Source organism: Notothenia rossii, assembly GCF_949606895.1.
Source record: "Notothenia rossii genome assembly, chromosome: 5".
Lineage (NCBI taxonomy): Eukaryota > Metazoa > Chordata > Actinopteri > Perciformes > Nototheniidae > Notothenia > Notothenia rossii.
Genome location: NC_136903.1, coordinates 78,257,568 through 78,273,588, shown reverse-complemented (window position 1 = coordinate 78,273,588; position 16,021 = coordinate 78,257,568). Strand labels below are relative to the sequence as shown.

Below are 16,021 nucleotides of genomic sequence, written 5' to 3'. Positions count from 1 at the left end.
ATTATCCCAAATCAATACAGAGGCGTTTCATTCGGACACCTATTACCCCTCTTCTTTCCTTCGACTCTTTACTTATCATTACCATCTTTTATGGATATTTTTCATCCTCTCAAATATTTGTTCCCTTCCATCTACTTTCTAATTGTATCCACCTCTCTTTCTTTTATCAGAGGCAAGCTAAGTACACAGAGAACAAGCTGAAGGCCATCAAGGCAAGGAATGAGTACCTGCTAGCTCTCGAGGCCACCAACAGCTGTGTCTTCAAATATTACATCCACGACCTCTCCGACATCATTGACGTGAGTATAAACACACCATGTTACTCTGTGGGAGCAGCTAACGTTTGTAGACATAGTGTGTCTATATTTGTGTGTGTGTGTGTGTGCTCTAGCCGATGGTGGCCCCTTGGTCAGTCTCTTCACATTAGCTTCAGTGCTCCTAATGAAGGCAGTGGACCGGTCCCCTCGCTGCATGTTTCCTCTTCCTCGTCTCTTTCCCAACAATCCTTGCAACAGAGTGGTGTTGTGCACATGTCTTTTACCAAGTGTTTGCATGCTATGTGTGATTATACAATTCTTTTGTGTATTTATTTGATGGGCACAAATACAAAATACATAAACAAACTGAAAACGAAATGCAACTATAATGTTGTTTAGGGCGGGTGCTAATTTGTGAGATAGAAAGGAAACAAAAGATGTAAAAGATGTGTGCAGATTTAAACATTACTGTTTCCACTTGTAGTAGCTCTGGTGGATCTGCTGCAGCTCTGTAATCTCTATTGTGTGTGTGTGTGTGTGTGTGTGTGTGTGTGTGTGTGTGTGTGTGTGTGTGTGTGTGTGTGTGTGTGTGTGTGTGTGTGTGTGTGTGTGTGTGTGTGTGTGTGTGTGTGTGTGTGTGTGTGTGTGTGTGTGTGTGTGTGTGTGTGTGTGTGTGTGTGTGTGTGTGTGTGTGTGTGTGTGTGTGTGTGTGTGTGTGTGTGTGTGTGTGTGTGTGTCAGTGCTGTGACCTGGGCTACCATGCCAGCCTGCACCGAGCCATGAGGACGTACCTGTCTGCAGAACAGAACGTAGAGACGTCCAAACACTCCGGCATGGAGACACTGGAGGGGGCTGCAGAGAGTCTGGAGGCCAACGGGGACAAACAGAAACTGATGGAGACCTACAACAACGTCTTCTGCCCCCCCGCTCGCTTCGACTTCCAGTCCCACATGGGAGACACGGTAAAGCTGTAGTCCTTGAATCACTATTAGGAGGGTCTTCTCTTTAGGGATAAATACTTCTGATTGAAGACCTAAGAGACAATTCACCCCAAAATCAAAAATACATGTTTTTCCTTTAATCTGTATTGCTATGTATCAATACAAAAAAATGTGTTGCGAGTTGCAAGATATCAGCCATTGAGATGTCTGCCTTTTTATTTTTATAATGGGACAAATACTATTAATGTTAAGTAAATTAAAATACATTCGAAAAACTCAACAGCAATTTCCCTCTACAGAAATCATGACCTAGGTGCGAAAAATAATCAGTGCAGTCTCATGAAAGAACTCTCTACATCTGCCAATCGCATCACCAAGCTGACAGAAATGTGCTTTTATAATCTATAACATGTATTTTAGATTTGGGGCTGCACAGTGAAAATATTGTTTTTGTTATGCTGTCATCTCAAGTTGTTTGCCGTCTTTCTTTAATCTGTGTTCTTTATGTTTGTGTGTGTAGAGGGGAGTGGTGTGTGCCCAGCAGCCTCTGGAAAGCGAGCTGCTCCAGAGGTGTCAGCAGCTGCAGTCCCGCCTCTCCACACTCAAGATTGAGAATGAAGAGGTCAGACATCTTCCTGCTTAATATTAATATTTCATCTTTCCCCCCTTAGCAGCTGTCGTGTGTGTTAATCACAGCCTTCACTTTCTATCTCTTCTTCTCTTCCTTACCAACCATCAGGTGAAGAAAACCATGGAGGCTACTCTGTCCACCATCCAAGACATGGTGACAGTGGAGGACTACGATGTCTCCGAGTGCTTCCACCACAGCAACAGCATGGAGTCGGTCAAATCCACCTTCAGCGAATCATATCTCAGCAAGCCCAGTCTGGCCAAGCGACGGGCCAATCAGCAGGAGACGGAGCAGTTTTACTTCACGGTCAGTGCGAGTTGTGTCCATCCTTGATATGTCTGTTATATGTGATGAGCATAACCTAAAACCCCAGTGTGTGTGTGTGTGTGTGTGTGTGTTGTAGAAGCTGAAGGAGTTTCTGGAAGGCAGGAGCCTGATCACCAAGCTGGAGGCCAAGCATGACCTCATCGACAAGACCATGGGAGAGAGTGAGTGGGACTGTCCTTCATAGCTTTTAAGACATTGTCCATGTGTCCTGTGTGAGTGTGTGTCCTGGGAGGCCCCCCCAGTATGAGGAGATGGATTCAGTGAAAGGCTTGGTGCCCTGAGGCGGAATAGGAAGCAGATCAGAGAGATGAGTGGTCTAATGTGACACGTCAGGCCTCATGCAGGGAAGCAGAGAGGGTTTAATTTATTTAATAATCACAAGTTGTGTGTGTGTGTGTGTGTGTGTGTGTGTGTGTGTGTGTGTGTGTGTGTGTGTGTGTGTGTGTGTGTGTGTGTGTGTGTGTGTGTGTGTGTGTGTGTGTGTGTGTGTGTGTGTGTGTGTGTGTGTGTGTGTGTGTGTGTGTGTGTGTGTGTGTGTGTGTGTGTGTGTGTGTGTGTGTGTGTGTGTGTGTGTGTGTGTGTGGTAAAGGTCACAGTGACAGTGACCATATGGGGAAGCAGCTGTGGTCTTAAGTATAAGGGGGGGACCTCTGGGCATTTCCACAACCCTACAGGATAACCTCTTCTAAACTGTGTGTGTGTGTGTGTGTGTGTGTGTGTGTGTGTGTGTGTGTGTGTGTGTGTGTGTGTGTGTGTGTGTGTGTGTGTGTGTGTGTGTGTGTGTGTGTGTGTGTGTGTGTGTGTGTGTGTGTGTGTGTGTGTGTGTGTGTGTGTGTGTGTGTGTGTGTGTGTGTGTGTGTGTGTGTGTGTGTGTGTGTGTGTGTGTGTGTGTGTGTGTGTGTGTCCTCAGTCGGGAAGTTTGTTTTCTGTCCATCAGAAGCTGTTTCCTTGTGTGTCCTGCTTCTACTATAACTATTTTTCTCTCTTTCTCCCTCCCCCTCTTCCTGTCTCTTTAGGTCAGAAGAGTGACTGTTGCCTTGCCAGGTAGGTGTGGTAAAGAAAGGAAATATGCACACACACACACACACACACACACATATATATATATACACACACACACGCATATACCGTAACAGCATTTAAGCTAGATTTCTTGGCAACCAGGGGTATTATTTCCCCTGTCACTCTTTAAGGATATTTTCAACACATGTGCACATGTGTCTGTGTATACAAATACAGCGTTAGCAGAGTATAAATAGAGTGTCTTCCGGAGACATAATGACAGAGTGACATTTCTTTCTCCCCCTCTGTGTAGCGGACGGAGAAACTCGGCGCTACGGAAGCAGGTAATTATCTGTCATAACTGTGCGTCTCTGTTTTTGAGCGACTGTCAGGCTCTCAGTTAGAGACCCTGTAACTTTGTTATTAACTCACGCCACATGTTTCTCACAGTGTCCTCTGCCCACAGCAGGAACGGGCATCTAGATGTTGACAATACTTTGATTATTATTCCAAACCTCAGATATTATAACTCAATATATATACATTTTTCACTGCAGTTGGTGAACTGTTGTGCATTTTGAAACCACACATCAGCGATCAAAAGCAACTGCTCCATTGGGGAATCTCTTGTTTGTGGCTCCCCCTTGTGGGTAGCTTGATTTTTTTGGCCCCCATCTCTTACTTAACAGACAAATCAATGATTGTGTATTTCACATAAAAGTCTGTTTTTTTAAAAGATATTAAAACCACACAGAGAATCCCGTAACAATAGGAACATAAATCGGCCAAAACACCTTCCATAGCCTTACCTCCCGGAGATCTCAGTAAACCCCAAACAAACAAAGGTAAAAGGAAAAAGCTCTGTCTCCTAGCAACAGCTGGGTAATGTGCCAACCCTCCTTCCCCTAATCACACACATAAACGTGTGCACCGATGCATGTGCATGTGCAGACGTGTGTGCGGAAATCCTCCTGACAAGATGTCTACTGTTGTATGTCCACACCGGCCCCCTGTGTTCCTCTTTGGGGAGTAACTCCTCTCCTCCTGTTGCAGGAGTCTGGGGAAGTCATTCCTCTGATGGTGGAGAGCTGCATCCGCTTCATCAGTCGCCATGGTGAGTGAAACTCTCCAGTGAAGTGATAGGTTTAGCATCAGCTTCTTTATGAGCACTGATTGGTCGCATTGAAAAATGAAGTGTGATTGGATCTGGATCAAATTAATGTGGGAACCTTTTCAAACTCTGGCAATAGATCAAATGTGTATTTGCAAATCTTCAAATGTTATAACCAAAGGTATTTATATAATACTGGATACATATAAGACTAGATGGGTTGTTTACCTTCACCTTCCTTTTTTACAAAACAAAATATGGCCAGTTCTCAGCAGATAACCTACAGTAAAGATATGAAAGGCCAAAGAGCTCGATATAATAATAAATGAAAAAAAAGCAATTGTTATCACACTTTTTCTTTGTTTGTTTGTCTCCCCCTTGTTTTCCCCTGTATTGTTTTTCTTGTATTTTTTTGCTTTTTAATGGATTGGTTGTTTTTTTTGGATCATTTTGTGTTTCTTGTTGTCATTATTTATATTATTTTTTAGATGGGATGTCAGTTTTATAAGTCTGTGGCTTTTTGACCGACCCTGTCAAGTTTTTTTGTTATGTTCTGAATTTAATGCAATCCTCTGTGTGTGAAATTAATGTAAAATATTTTCATGTCTACGTAGGTCTGCAGCATGAGGGCATCTTCAGAGTGTCGGGCTCTCAGGTGGAAGTCAATGACATCAAGAATGCATTTGAGAGAGGTAAGACTATCATCCATTAGGACACCTGAGCGTTTAACAACAAACAGTGCTTTTATTATCTTTTCTCCCCCACTTCCTGCTCCCTCTGTCTTCTTGTCCGGATATAGGTGAGGACCCGCTGGCAGGTGACCAGAATGACCACGACATGGACTCCATCGCTGGCGTCCTAAAGCTCTACTTCAGAGGACTGGACCATGCCCTCTTCCCCAAGGAAGTCTTCCATGACATCATATCCTGTGTCTGTAAGTCTCTCCTCCTCTTCTCTGTGTGTGTGTGTGTGAGTGTGTGTTTATGTGCTCGATTGTGTGAGTAATCTCCTGGGTGTTGTGGTTGTGTTCTTTTCCAGCGATGGAGAGCCTCCAGGAGCGAGCAATCCACGTTAAGAAAGTTCTGAAATCTCTGCCGAACAAAACCCTCATCATCATGAGATACCTGTTCGCCTTCCTCAACCAGTGAGTAGCAGGACACACACACACACACACACACACACACACACACACACACACACACACACACACACACACACACACACAGCACGCACATAAAACAAGCTTTGGCTTCCTTATTAAAGGGATACTTTAGAAGCTATTGTTTATATTCACTGGATCTACAGCCATTTTGTATATAAAAATGTCAGAATATTCATCACATTACCATACACAGACATTCATTAGTTTCATAAACAATTACAAAAGACCTTCATTTCGCTTTCTTGCACAAACATCTAAACATCCTTTTTACCTTTTTTGGGTAAAGTAAAGACCTTGATAAAATGTTCTGAGTGCAAAACATTGTTCTGCTATTCATTACTGAAGGAATTTCCCTCAAGTGTATTTGTATATCCCAATACCACATTGCAGTCTCAATGGGCTCACAAAAGCCACAAACCCAGGCTCTCTAAAATGACGGAAAAAAACTTGTCCTTGCGAAAAAGCATCGGCCAATTAAAACAAAGACATTCTGGTCTGACATTCGTGGATTCAATAGGAGCTATGGAAGGGCTTGTGTCATAGTTAATATGTTCAAATTACTTCTGGGTAGTTTATTTCCTTTCAGACTGTTCGAATTACCTGATTTTCTTTCATTTTGTTTTTTTTGAAAGGTGCTATATATATAACAATTGTATTGTAGTAATTAGTAGATTTTAAACCAAAAGTAGTACTTTGTTTGATGCAGAATGTTTGGAATGTTTGCCAAACAAACAAACAAACGGATACATACATTCCACACTATCAAATCCATCTTTGAAAAACAACAACGAAGCCTTTCAGTGGTAGGGAGGTAGCAGAGGGAGTGAAAGACAAAAAGAAAATTGATGTGGGAGATTTGAAATTTGAGACTCCTGAGTAAACCAAGCAGAGACAGAAGGGGAGCTTCTTCTTTTCCACACGTGATTTACAGTCCCCACAATGCTCCTGCTTCTTCTCACACACTGAAACACACACATCATCAGAGCCTCAAAATGAAGTGATATGTTGAAGCAGGCTGAGGTACTGTTTACTGTTTGAACTTGTGCAATTCAACATGTTCACAGCTTACGCACAAGTAGGGGGCAGATGCAGGCTATAGATGACATGTCATGGTTGTTTGTGTGCATAGTGGGGTTTGTATATAGTATATGTTAAAGAAATAAAGGTGAGGTAATGACTCTTTCCCCCCTTTCCTCCCAGCCTGTCTCAGTACAGCGATGAAAACATGATGGACCCCTACAACCTGGCCATCTGCTTCGGCCCCACCCTGATGTCCGTCCCCGAGGGCAACGACCAGGTCTCCTGCCAAGCTCACGTCAACGAGCTCATCAAAACTATCATCATCCACCACGACACCATCTTCCCCGGGCCACAGGAAGTGCAGGGCGCCATCTACATCGTCCCTGGAGCTGGAGATGACTTCTGGTGAGGACAGGAAGTTGAATAGCTAAGACTTTAAGGACTTCAGGGAGTGTCCTTCGAGTGTTGTCTAACTACAGGGGGCTTGGAGATGATGAGGCGAGGAAAACAGTATATTAATTTAAAACAGATTATGGTAAAAACTAAAAGGGTAGAAGAAGGTGTGTCTAGTTTAAAAACTGAAATAGATAACCTAAAGCAGGGATTAACATACAGCATACATAAAAACATCGATAATAATGAATTTGGAAATTCAGTAGTTTAACAGCAACAGGGTAAGATTGAAAAACAGGACAGCACAGATTCACAGAGATTAATAACATTTGGATAAAATCATTAAAATGATAAATAACTTTTAAATAAGAAAGGAATTAAAATGAACATATATACATATTTTGTCATGTAGATGAGTAGATGAATAGAGGCAACATTAAAGCTAGTCAAAAACTAAATTCATCAAATGTAGAAAACAATTCAAACAGTTTGTATTGTAGAAATGTAGAAATATGTTCTGAGGCAAATCGAAAATATACATTTAAAAGGTTAAAATAAAAAAAGGGAGGGGGGCAGGTGGTTGATTTAGGGACTGTCGTAGAGTGATGGAGGGGCTCAGCTTGTCTGCTCCACTTAGGGCTAGGGGGGGCCCCGGGGATCAGCTTACCCTCCATCACACAGCATGCTTGGGAGCGCCTGACCACACACACACACACACACACACACACACACACACACACACACACACACACACACACACACACACACACACATACACACACACACCACAATGCATACAAGGGTCAATTTGACACTAATGACTAGCCTCTGCACCAGTTATCATGATCGCTGCCAGTCAGTGCGGTGGCTCAGGCTGTTAGTCATGCTGGAGGAGCAGCTCTCAGTCTGTACTGTAGAGAGTGGAGACAGGAACACACTGTAACACTGGCAGGGCTTCATTGCACCTAGCTAGCATTTACTTCCTGTGATCAATACTGTACTTCTAGGACATTTAGGCCAGTTAGAGAAGGTCCACATTGACAAATGTAAAGGACATATAGTGGGTGTTTAATTTGTTGATTTCAGACTCAATATTGATTCATTAAAGCAGAATTTGTCAACATTCAAGCCAACAAGATAAATTAATAAAGCAAGTATAGTTATTCTAATAGAATTGCACTCATCGCGGTGTACAGTTATCTTTACAACAATAAAATGTATCCACAACCACATTTATTTTTCCACATTGATAACTCTAAATCCATGGCAGTGTGACTATATATAGAATTACAATTTACAGAAAATATTACAAAGTATATATATATTCACATATATCGGAAGACTTTATTTTTGTATGTTGAGTCAGCTTTCTGTGGGAGAATGAAGAGTGCCTTTAGCCTTAGACTCAGGACCTCAGTAAAATCCTGTCTTTGACCTTATTCAAAATCCAAGCAGAGAAAGAAGGCACATTTTAATTAAATAATGTTTTTCAGGGAGTGTAGAGGTTTGCGACCTGGCTATAATCTGGACACTAAGCAGTGGTGTGGTGCATGCCGTATGATGTTATGTGATTATAAAGAGGAGTATGAGGTCAGACTGTGAGTCATCAACAGATGTTGTCCATCCGAGACTTCTGTATTTTCTAACTTGTCTGCTGTCTGTGTCCTCCTCAGTGATAGTCCACACTGTGAGCCCCCCCTTGTGGAAGAGCCTGCGCCTGAAACCGTCTCTGTCAGCCGCAACAGCGAGGATGGTGCGTGTAACACACACACACACACACACAGGAATACGTGCAATACATGTAGTTTATTTACTGTGTACATAATGTTACTTTTGCACCAGTTTATGAAATCTCATCCTGCTTTGCTTACCAGTTATGGCTCTAACCGTTTAAACCAGCTCACATCTTTCTCCCAGTAACTTGTTTATTATTCTGCTTTGTAACTTTTAACATTTGTGCGGTCACTAAATACAGCTGCACTAATCTGCTATGCACTAATCTGGCTCCCCTTCTCGTCCACCTCTCTTTTCCTCTCTTCATTCGTTGCTGCCTCCTGCTTCTCTGTCCACGCCCTGTGTCTGTCCACCCCTCTCTGAATCTCAGGCTCCTTGGCCGTTTCAGAGTCAGACGCCTTCGAAGCCATCGCTCGGTTTGACTACTCCGGCCGGACTAGTCGGGAGCTGTCGTTCAAGAAGGGCGCATCTCTGCTTCTCTACCAGCGGGCCTCTGACGACTGGTGGGAGGGGCGACATAACGGCGTGGTGGGCCTGGTGCCGCATCAGTACATCGTGGTGCAAGACACGTAAGATTTCTTTCAGATTTCTTTCAGATTTCTTTCAGATTTCTTTCAGATTTCTTTCTTTTTTTTCCGATTTTTTTTTTCACTTATATGGCTAAAGGGTTTTAAAAAGGGCGGGCTTTTTGTGAATGTAACAAAAAGTAATTACAAGTGTTTGATGGTAATATTTATTATATTCAGAATCAGAATACCTTTATTCGTCCTACAGAGGGGACATTTGCATTTATTACAACAAGAAAAGAGCAAAAGACAGCTTAATATTACCCAAGAAGCATGTATTAAAAATATTAAAGATACCAAATTAAAAGGAAAATTACACAATTTACAAAATACACATTCCTTTCAACGTTCATGGTTACCAAACGTAGAGGGAGTAAGTAAAAAGTCATCTAGATTAGCTTTTTAGACAACAAGTGAGTGATTAATACACAGGATAACAAATATGCCTTTTCACTTTGGGTTACCGCTTCCTTCATTTAAATTAAAACGGGTAACAAAAGAGTTTATAAGAATCAGTGTTCATTATTCATTTGGATACGAGTCATAAGTAAGTGATTATAAACTATTGTTTCAGGCCTGACGGAGGCAGGGGAAGTCCAAAGCCTGATATGGACAGCAAGGAGCTGCTGGAGGAGAGAGTTTCCACCAGAGTCAGCGCTGCCTCTCCTACTGGAGCTCATGTGGCCGACATCTACCTGGCCAACCTCAACAAGTGAGTCTCAGACTGTTCATAAATCATATGGAAGTAAGAACCATGAGTTCTCTTATTTACCGGAGCTGTAGACCACCGAAAACCACCAAACTCTATCACTCCTCACCTTTCAGTAAAGGGAACTGAGAACTTCCACACTATGTGCATTGTGAAATATAAATACCATGACGATCTTTACAAAACACTCTGTGCTATATAACTATTCTATAATAATGTGCAATTACGTATCAGCCACTACGTTTTTTTTACACCTCTCAATATTGCTCGTCACTGTGAAGTTTCTTAGATGAATTATTTGACCGTCTATGTTACTTGTAGTTATTTAATTGCTCTTTTTACTGCACTGTTAGTGTTCAGTTTTATTATTATGCTGCTTTGTTTATTGTATCTTTGTAACTCTGGCACAACAATTTCCTTCGGGATAATTAAAGTCCTGTCTTATCTCTTATCTTAGATGACGAATGATTAAAGATTTTTTGCTGTAGTTTTTGGACTTTCCACAGTGAACATCGTAAATACAAAAATAGAACTAAAATATTTGTCTCATTCAGGTTGAGGAAACGTCCGGAGTCCGGCAGCATCCGTCGATCGTTCCGCGGCTCAGAGAGCGAAAGTCCAGGAAGTCCAGTAAGTCCAGGACCCAGCGGAGGGGGAGGGGGAGGAGGAGGGGTGAGAACCGCTTCCCTCCCTGTGGGTGGGGCTCTGGTGAAAGAGAGCGGAGACAAACGACCTGTCAGCGCTCACAGCATCCTCAACTCAGTCACTCGCCACTCCTCTCTCAAGACCAAGGTACTGTTCCAGCTTTCCTTCAACACATTAAAGAAACACTTCATCCTAGAATGACTAATTGTATTTCAATTACTCGCCCCGTGTGTTACTTTGAATTCCTAAAAAAAAGAACTTTGTTTTCCTCTCATGTCTTCACTGTAAACAAAGAATCTAAAAATGGTGAAAACCTTGATGAATTAAAGTAAATGGGTGTCGGGTGTTTTTAACAACAACAAAACTATATCAAAAACATCAGTTTAAAAAGAATCAACTTGTGCAGTATAACTCGATCTCATTTATCTATCTATATGCTCACTTCTTGCTAAAAACCATTCTGCTTAAACTTAATTATTTAGTGCACCTGTGTATGCATGAAACTGTTTATATTAATATTTAAGTTTCAAGCGGTAAGATTTATAAAAATAAAAAAAACTAGTGTCAGGCCAGGTTTATCAAACCCTTATACCCCCTATATTTTTGACCATTGCATTTTTAGATGTGAACCGAGGAAGAAGACATTATACAGCCATTTCAAAACCTATAGTATAATCCCTTTCTGTCCACTGTCTGCGTGTCCTACTTTCCATATTGACACGTCTGTGCAGTAAAAAAGAGTGTGGACCTGCTACACAAACCTATGCTGATGCTATGACTCCTATTGAAATATGCCTTTTGAACGTTCATGAAAGCAGAGACCAAACCAACAGCACCCCCCTGTGTGAAAAGTGACTCATTACATCGAAGCGTTTATTGAATAATGTTTTGATATTTTCCATTTTCCATATTCGATTGTAATTGTTAGATAGATAGATCGATAGATCTTTAATTTGTCATTGTACAGGTACAACGAAATTACAATGAACTCAAGGTGCCAACACGCAACAACAAGACACTATGAAAAAAACAAGACACTATAAAAACAAGAAATGGGACTTAAATAGACATGATAGGGAATATGTACATAAATAATAAATTAAAGTGACTTCCTTTCAATTTCTTTGTATATTAAAAACTTTGACCTGAGTGAAAGAGGTTCAGCAAAACTCCAGCATGTATTGGATATTTACAGGTCTGTTGTTGAATCAGAATACCTTTATTAGCCCCACAGAGGGGACATTTACATTACAGCAGAAAAAGAGCCACAGACAGCTTAATGTTAAATAATATTACATGAATTCAAAAGTATCAAAGTTTCAAAATGTCTTTAAAATCTTGGAGTGCCGCAAGATCATTAGTAGAGAGCATAGGACTGATTAAATGACACCTGGATTAAAAATTAGATGATTTTTGATCAAGTTGTTATTTGTTTTATCAATTATTTTCTCTGTCCCTTTAAGAACTCAAGGGAATGTCATTGTAGTGAATGTACTTTTTAATTTTGGCCAGCATTTAATTGTGGACATTATGAACATTTAGGTGGAGAGTCCACAGCTACGCAAGACATCTTCAGCAGGCCGCTCCAAAAGCTTCAGCAACCACAGACCGCTGGACCCTGAGGTGTTCTCCCAGGTGGAGCACAGCTCACAGGTACCGCTTCAGATCACCTTCATCCACAGCTGCCGCTTTGGGTGTTTGAATGCACAAGATAATAAGTATTTTCTCCTCTCTCTCTCTCGCTCTCGCTCTCGCTCTCGCTCTCGCTCTCGCTCTCGCTCTCACTCTCGCTCTCGCTCTCCCTCTCGCTCTCGCTCTCGCTCTCGCTCTCGCTCTCTCTCTCTCTCTCTCTCTCTCTCAGGACATTGAGGCTACGATGACCTCTGCGCTGAGTGAGCTCAGTAAATTGGAGAGGCAGAGCACATCGAAACACACACACACCCCGGACGTGGTGCTGGACACACTGGAGCAGCTGAAAGGTGTGTGTGGAGGAGGAGGAGGGGGAGGAGCCTCGGAGCCCTCCAGTCCTCTCCACTCCCGTCTGCTACGGGACAGTGAGGGGGCTTCCTCACATTCACACCCGCTCCAGCGCAGCGCCTCCTCGGCCAGCGACGTGCCCTCCTCCTTCCGCCCGGCCAAGAGCCAGCCGCGGAGCCCCCTGCCCTCCGCCACCTCCCCCTCTCTCTCCTCTTCCTCCCTCTCCTCATCTGTACCTTCCTTCAGAGAGCTGCGCCCCCCGGCAACGAGGCCCAAGCCGGTGGTGTTCCCAAAGAATGGGAGCGGCAGTCCAGCCATGGGTTCCCCGACCTCCACTGTGCCCCCTACTCCTCCTCCTCCACTTACAAGCCACTCGCTCCCTCACACCCCTCCTCCTCCACCCTCACCCCAGTCTAATGACAAATCCTGCCCGGTTTAGGACTTCCCAATCTGACCCACGATAATGATTCTCACAAACTCTTAGATTTCTTACAGCTCTTCTACAAGCAGATGCAGAAAGCACTTCATTTGATTGACACAAGACCTAACCCACTACTCATGTGTAGCATTCACTTCCTGGTGTCCAGGCGACTTTCTAAGACAACCTTGTTCCCTTTGGATGTCAAGAGTTTTTTCAGCCCTTTCCTGGCGGCTCTGCTTATTGCAGTTCAACTATCAGAGGGTGTTAATACGAGAGAACAAAAAGACACTTCTGTTTCTTTTGCCATCTCAGAGATCCCAGGCATCACTGGATTTAAAACATTAGGGGAACAGGACTCAGGATGGACACCTACAGATTACATACACTAGTTTGTGATGTTTGAAAATTGTGTTTGAGTGGGCGTGCAGGAGTGTTACTTGCCTTTACACACAGATCAAGTGAGGAACAAAAAGCACTGTTTGATTTTTGTATAGTAGACATTTTTTTCTTTTCATTTTATTGACCCATGACTAACGGACTGGAAGGGAACGTTTGATTCCCGAGAATAGACTGTGAAATGCTAAGCTCTCGCTCTGTGTAGAAATCAAACACACTGACCTGCTGCTTCAGGAGTGGAAGACTGGAGATGAAGGTGGTCTTTTGAGATGATGAAAGGAAAGAAAACTGGGCCAAATATCAGTGTAAGTCATGTGATCCAGGGCTTTATTTGATCTCTTCCTCAAGTGTTTGATATGTTGGTGATTTTTTTATTTTATTTTGTATTACTGTTCAGTACTCGTCACAACAGGAGCAGTGTTCTCCAAAGCCTAACATGGCCACTAGTAATTCTAAATACACATATAGCAATACAGATGATAAAAGCTGGTAGTTTGAGGCATTACGCTGCTTCTCTCCTGCAGCTCTATTATGTGTGTAGGGGACCACTGAAACACAGCATTTTTATAGATAATGTTGGACTGTACACATACACACACATTCCCTCCAAATGTGTGTGTGTTGGTGTTTTGTGGCAGCTAAAAAAACCTTTCAGGTTTTCCTTGCATGCTGGGGCCATAGAGGGCAGCCACTATGGCGAGCTGGCAGCTTATATATCTATACCAGTACCAGCCACGGGACGACTTCAAACAAACACAGCTTGCTCCTTTAACTATATACTTAACAGTAAAAAGGGTTATATTATTCTAATGGTGTGTATGTATGTTTTAATTAATCTTAATGATAACTGGAAGCATGGAGCTGAGGATCCTCTTGAGTGTGTTTTGAGATAGAAGCACAACCAACCACCTCATCCAATGGGCTCTTAAGCAAAAATGTTTTGTTATTACTTTTTGTTCCCAGTTGTTAATTAATGCTCAGAATCTGTAATGAAAAAAAAAATGTTGAACTGTGTATCTGTCTGGGTGTGTGCCTGTGTGAGCATGCGTGGATGTGTATTAGTATGTATGCACCTCATCCCCCACCCCTTGCCTCACACATTACATACGGATGCCTCCCAACAGCATCTGTTTGAAAATGCCTCTCCCATATTATGGAGTACAAGCAGCCTTAGTCCTTTAAAAAATAATCACTATGTACATGTGTTTAGAGAAAAATATGTTGTCTTGCCTGGAGGAATCAGGACAAGAACATCAGAATCCAAGAATTAAATCTTTTTTTTAAATAAATATATTATCTGCTAAAATGTACCCTTTGCCAAATTAGATCTGATGATGAATTAAAGAATACATGAATACTTTTGTAAACACTGACTTGCACAAATGGCTAAACATAAGACCTGTTTTTGAAACAGTATTGAGCTCATTTTACAGAGGCTTCCACATATTCCCCTCTATCACGCCCGTTCCCCCTCTACCAGGTAATGAATTATACTTGTTAAGGTTTATTTTTTATATCTGTTTACTGTTCGTGTAATACCTGGTGTATTTGTGTTGCTCTTACCTCATCAGAACAACTGGAGGGACTGTGACTGTGTGTTTGCCCTACCAGCACACACACTCTCACACATACAGATATGCATGGTTGGTTGGTTTGTTTTGTCCTGGCTGTGCCGTTACGGGGAGCTGGGACCCTCTTCGATCTTAAATCAATCATGGTGCACTTGAACAACTTGGCTTGCGTGTGGACTAACTGTGTGGGGATGATTTGTCAGAATTGAATATTGTTAAATATGCATTTTTGTGTTCATTTGAAAACAGCAGAACTAAAAAAATGACTGTAATGTCAAATCTATTTATAGTTGTCTCTGTATTACTGGAGAATCCTGTGTTCAGATGTACTTTGTATATACAATGTTGTACATTACAGAGGTACACTCTTTTTTGGTACAATATTGTACAGTAATAGCAATAGTAGTTTAATCAAATAGGCCTTATATAATTCTATGTGTAGTTCTTGTAGTAGATCTGTTTTTTAATAAACATTGCTTGCTATAAAGAGCTTTGAATTATTTGATGTCTGTAACAATAAAGAACCTATGACACGTTTCATTTCAGAAAATCTTCCATTAAAAACATTAATAAAGTAGCTGAACTTGGTGGAATTCCCCTCTAACGAACAAACAGTCACATACTGTACAGTAGTACTGCAGTTCCTGACAACACAGTGAACATGGAAAAGGTTGGTCATACACCAAACCAAATAACATTCATGTACATTGTTATTGTACTAACTGTAATTAACAATATTAACTTATTGCTGCCTTAATGTGTTTATCAAAGCTGATAAATGTGCGTTTTAATGACTTTGTATACTGCAGGGTATTTTGAGAATGTACTACAGGTGTAATTTAAGTCTTTAAGTGTTAATTATATTTCACATTATTAATCCCAATCTGTAGTAACTAGAGGTATTAAATAAATATAGTGGAGTAAAGATACATGATTTACCTCTGAATTGTAATAGAGTATAATTACAAAAGTAACTTAAATGTAAATACTCAAGTAAAGTAAGTATCTCAAAATTGTACTTAAGCACAGTAGGCTACTTGAGTAAATGTAGGCTACTTCCCACTTCCGTAGATAATTGGAAATAGCACGGTGGAAATTCCGATGTTTCCCTTTAATATGAATGTTTACATCATGTATCTAAGGGAGCTCCATGCTGCT

At 41.7% G+C, this 16,021-nt stretch overlaps 1 protein-coding gene across 5 annotated transcripts in view; it reads left to right on the top strand.

Moving 5' to 3' along the window:
* srgap2 (SLIT-ROBO Rho GTPase activating protein 2) overlaps positions 1 to 15,401 on the top strand; it is a 48,334-nt gene extending 32,933 nt beyond the window's left edge. For 2 of the 5 annotated variants that reach the window (XM_079681280.1, XM_079681282.1), the window contains exons 6-23: positions 171 to 299; positions 998 to 1,219; positions 1,719 to 1,820; positions 1,938 to 2,135; positions 2,233 to 2,317; positions 3,173 to 3,200; positions 3,472 to 3,502; positions 4,212 to 4,272; positions 4,884 to 4,961; positions 5,069 to 5,203; positions 5,308 to 5,413; positions 6,632 to 6,856; positions 8,518 to 8,597; positions 8,949 to 9,147; positions 9,719 to 9,856; positions 10,408 to 10,645; positions 12,041 to 12,151; positions 12,360 to 15,401. In XM_079681280.1, the coding sequence (XP_079537406.1) occupies positions 171 to 299; positions 998 to 1,219; positions 1,719 to 1,820; positions 1,938 to 2,135; positions 2,233 to 2,317; positions 3,173 to 3,200; positions 3,472 to 3,502; positions 4,212 to 4,272; positions 4,884 to 4,961; positions 5,069 to 5,203; positions 5,308 to 5,413; positions 6,632 to 6,856; positions 8,518 to 8,597; positions 8,949 to 9,147; positions 9,719 to 9,856; positions 10,408 to 10,645; positions 12,041 to 12,151; positions 12,360 to 12,914 (2,721 nt within the window). In that variant the 3' untranslated portion in view covers positions 12,915 to 15,401. Of the gene's footprint in view, positions 1 to 170; positions 300 to 997; positions 1,220 to 1,718; positions 1,821 to 1,937; positions 2,136 to 2,232; positions 2,318 to 3,172; positions 3,201 to 3,471; positions 3,503 to 4,211; positions 4,273 to 4,883; positions 4,962 to 5,068; positions 5,204 to 5,307; positions 5,414 to 6,631; positions 6,857 to 8,517; positions 8,598 to 8,718; positions 9,148 to 9,718; positions 9,857 to 10,407; positions 10,646 to 12,040; positions 12,152 to 12,359 lie in introns of those variants that run through there. The other 3 variants (XM_079681281.1, XM_079681284.1, XM_079681283.1) reach the window with 3 other exon arrangements.
* The last annotated feature ends 620 nt before the right edge of the window (positions 15,402 to 16,021 follow it).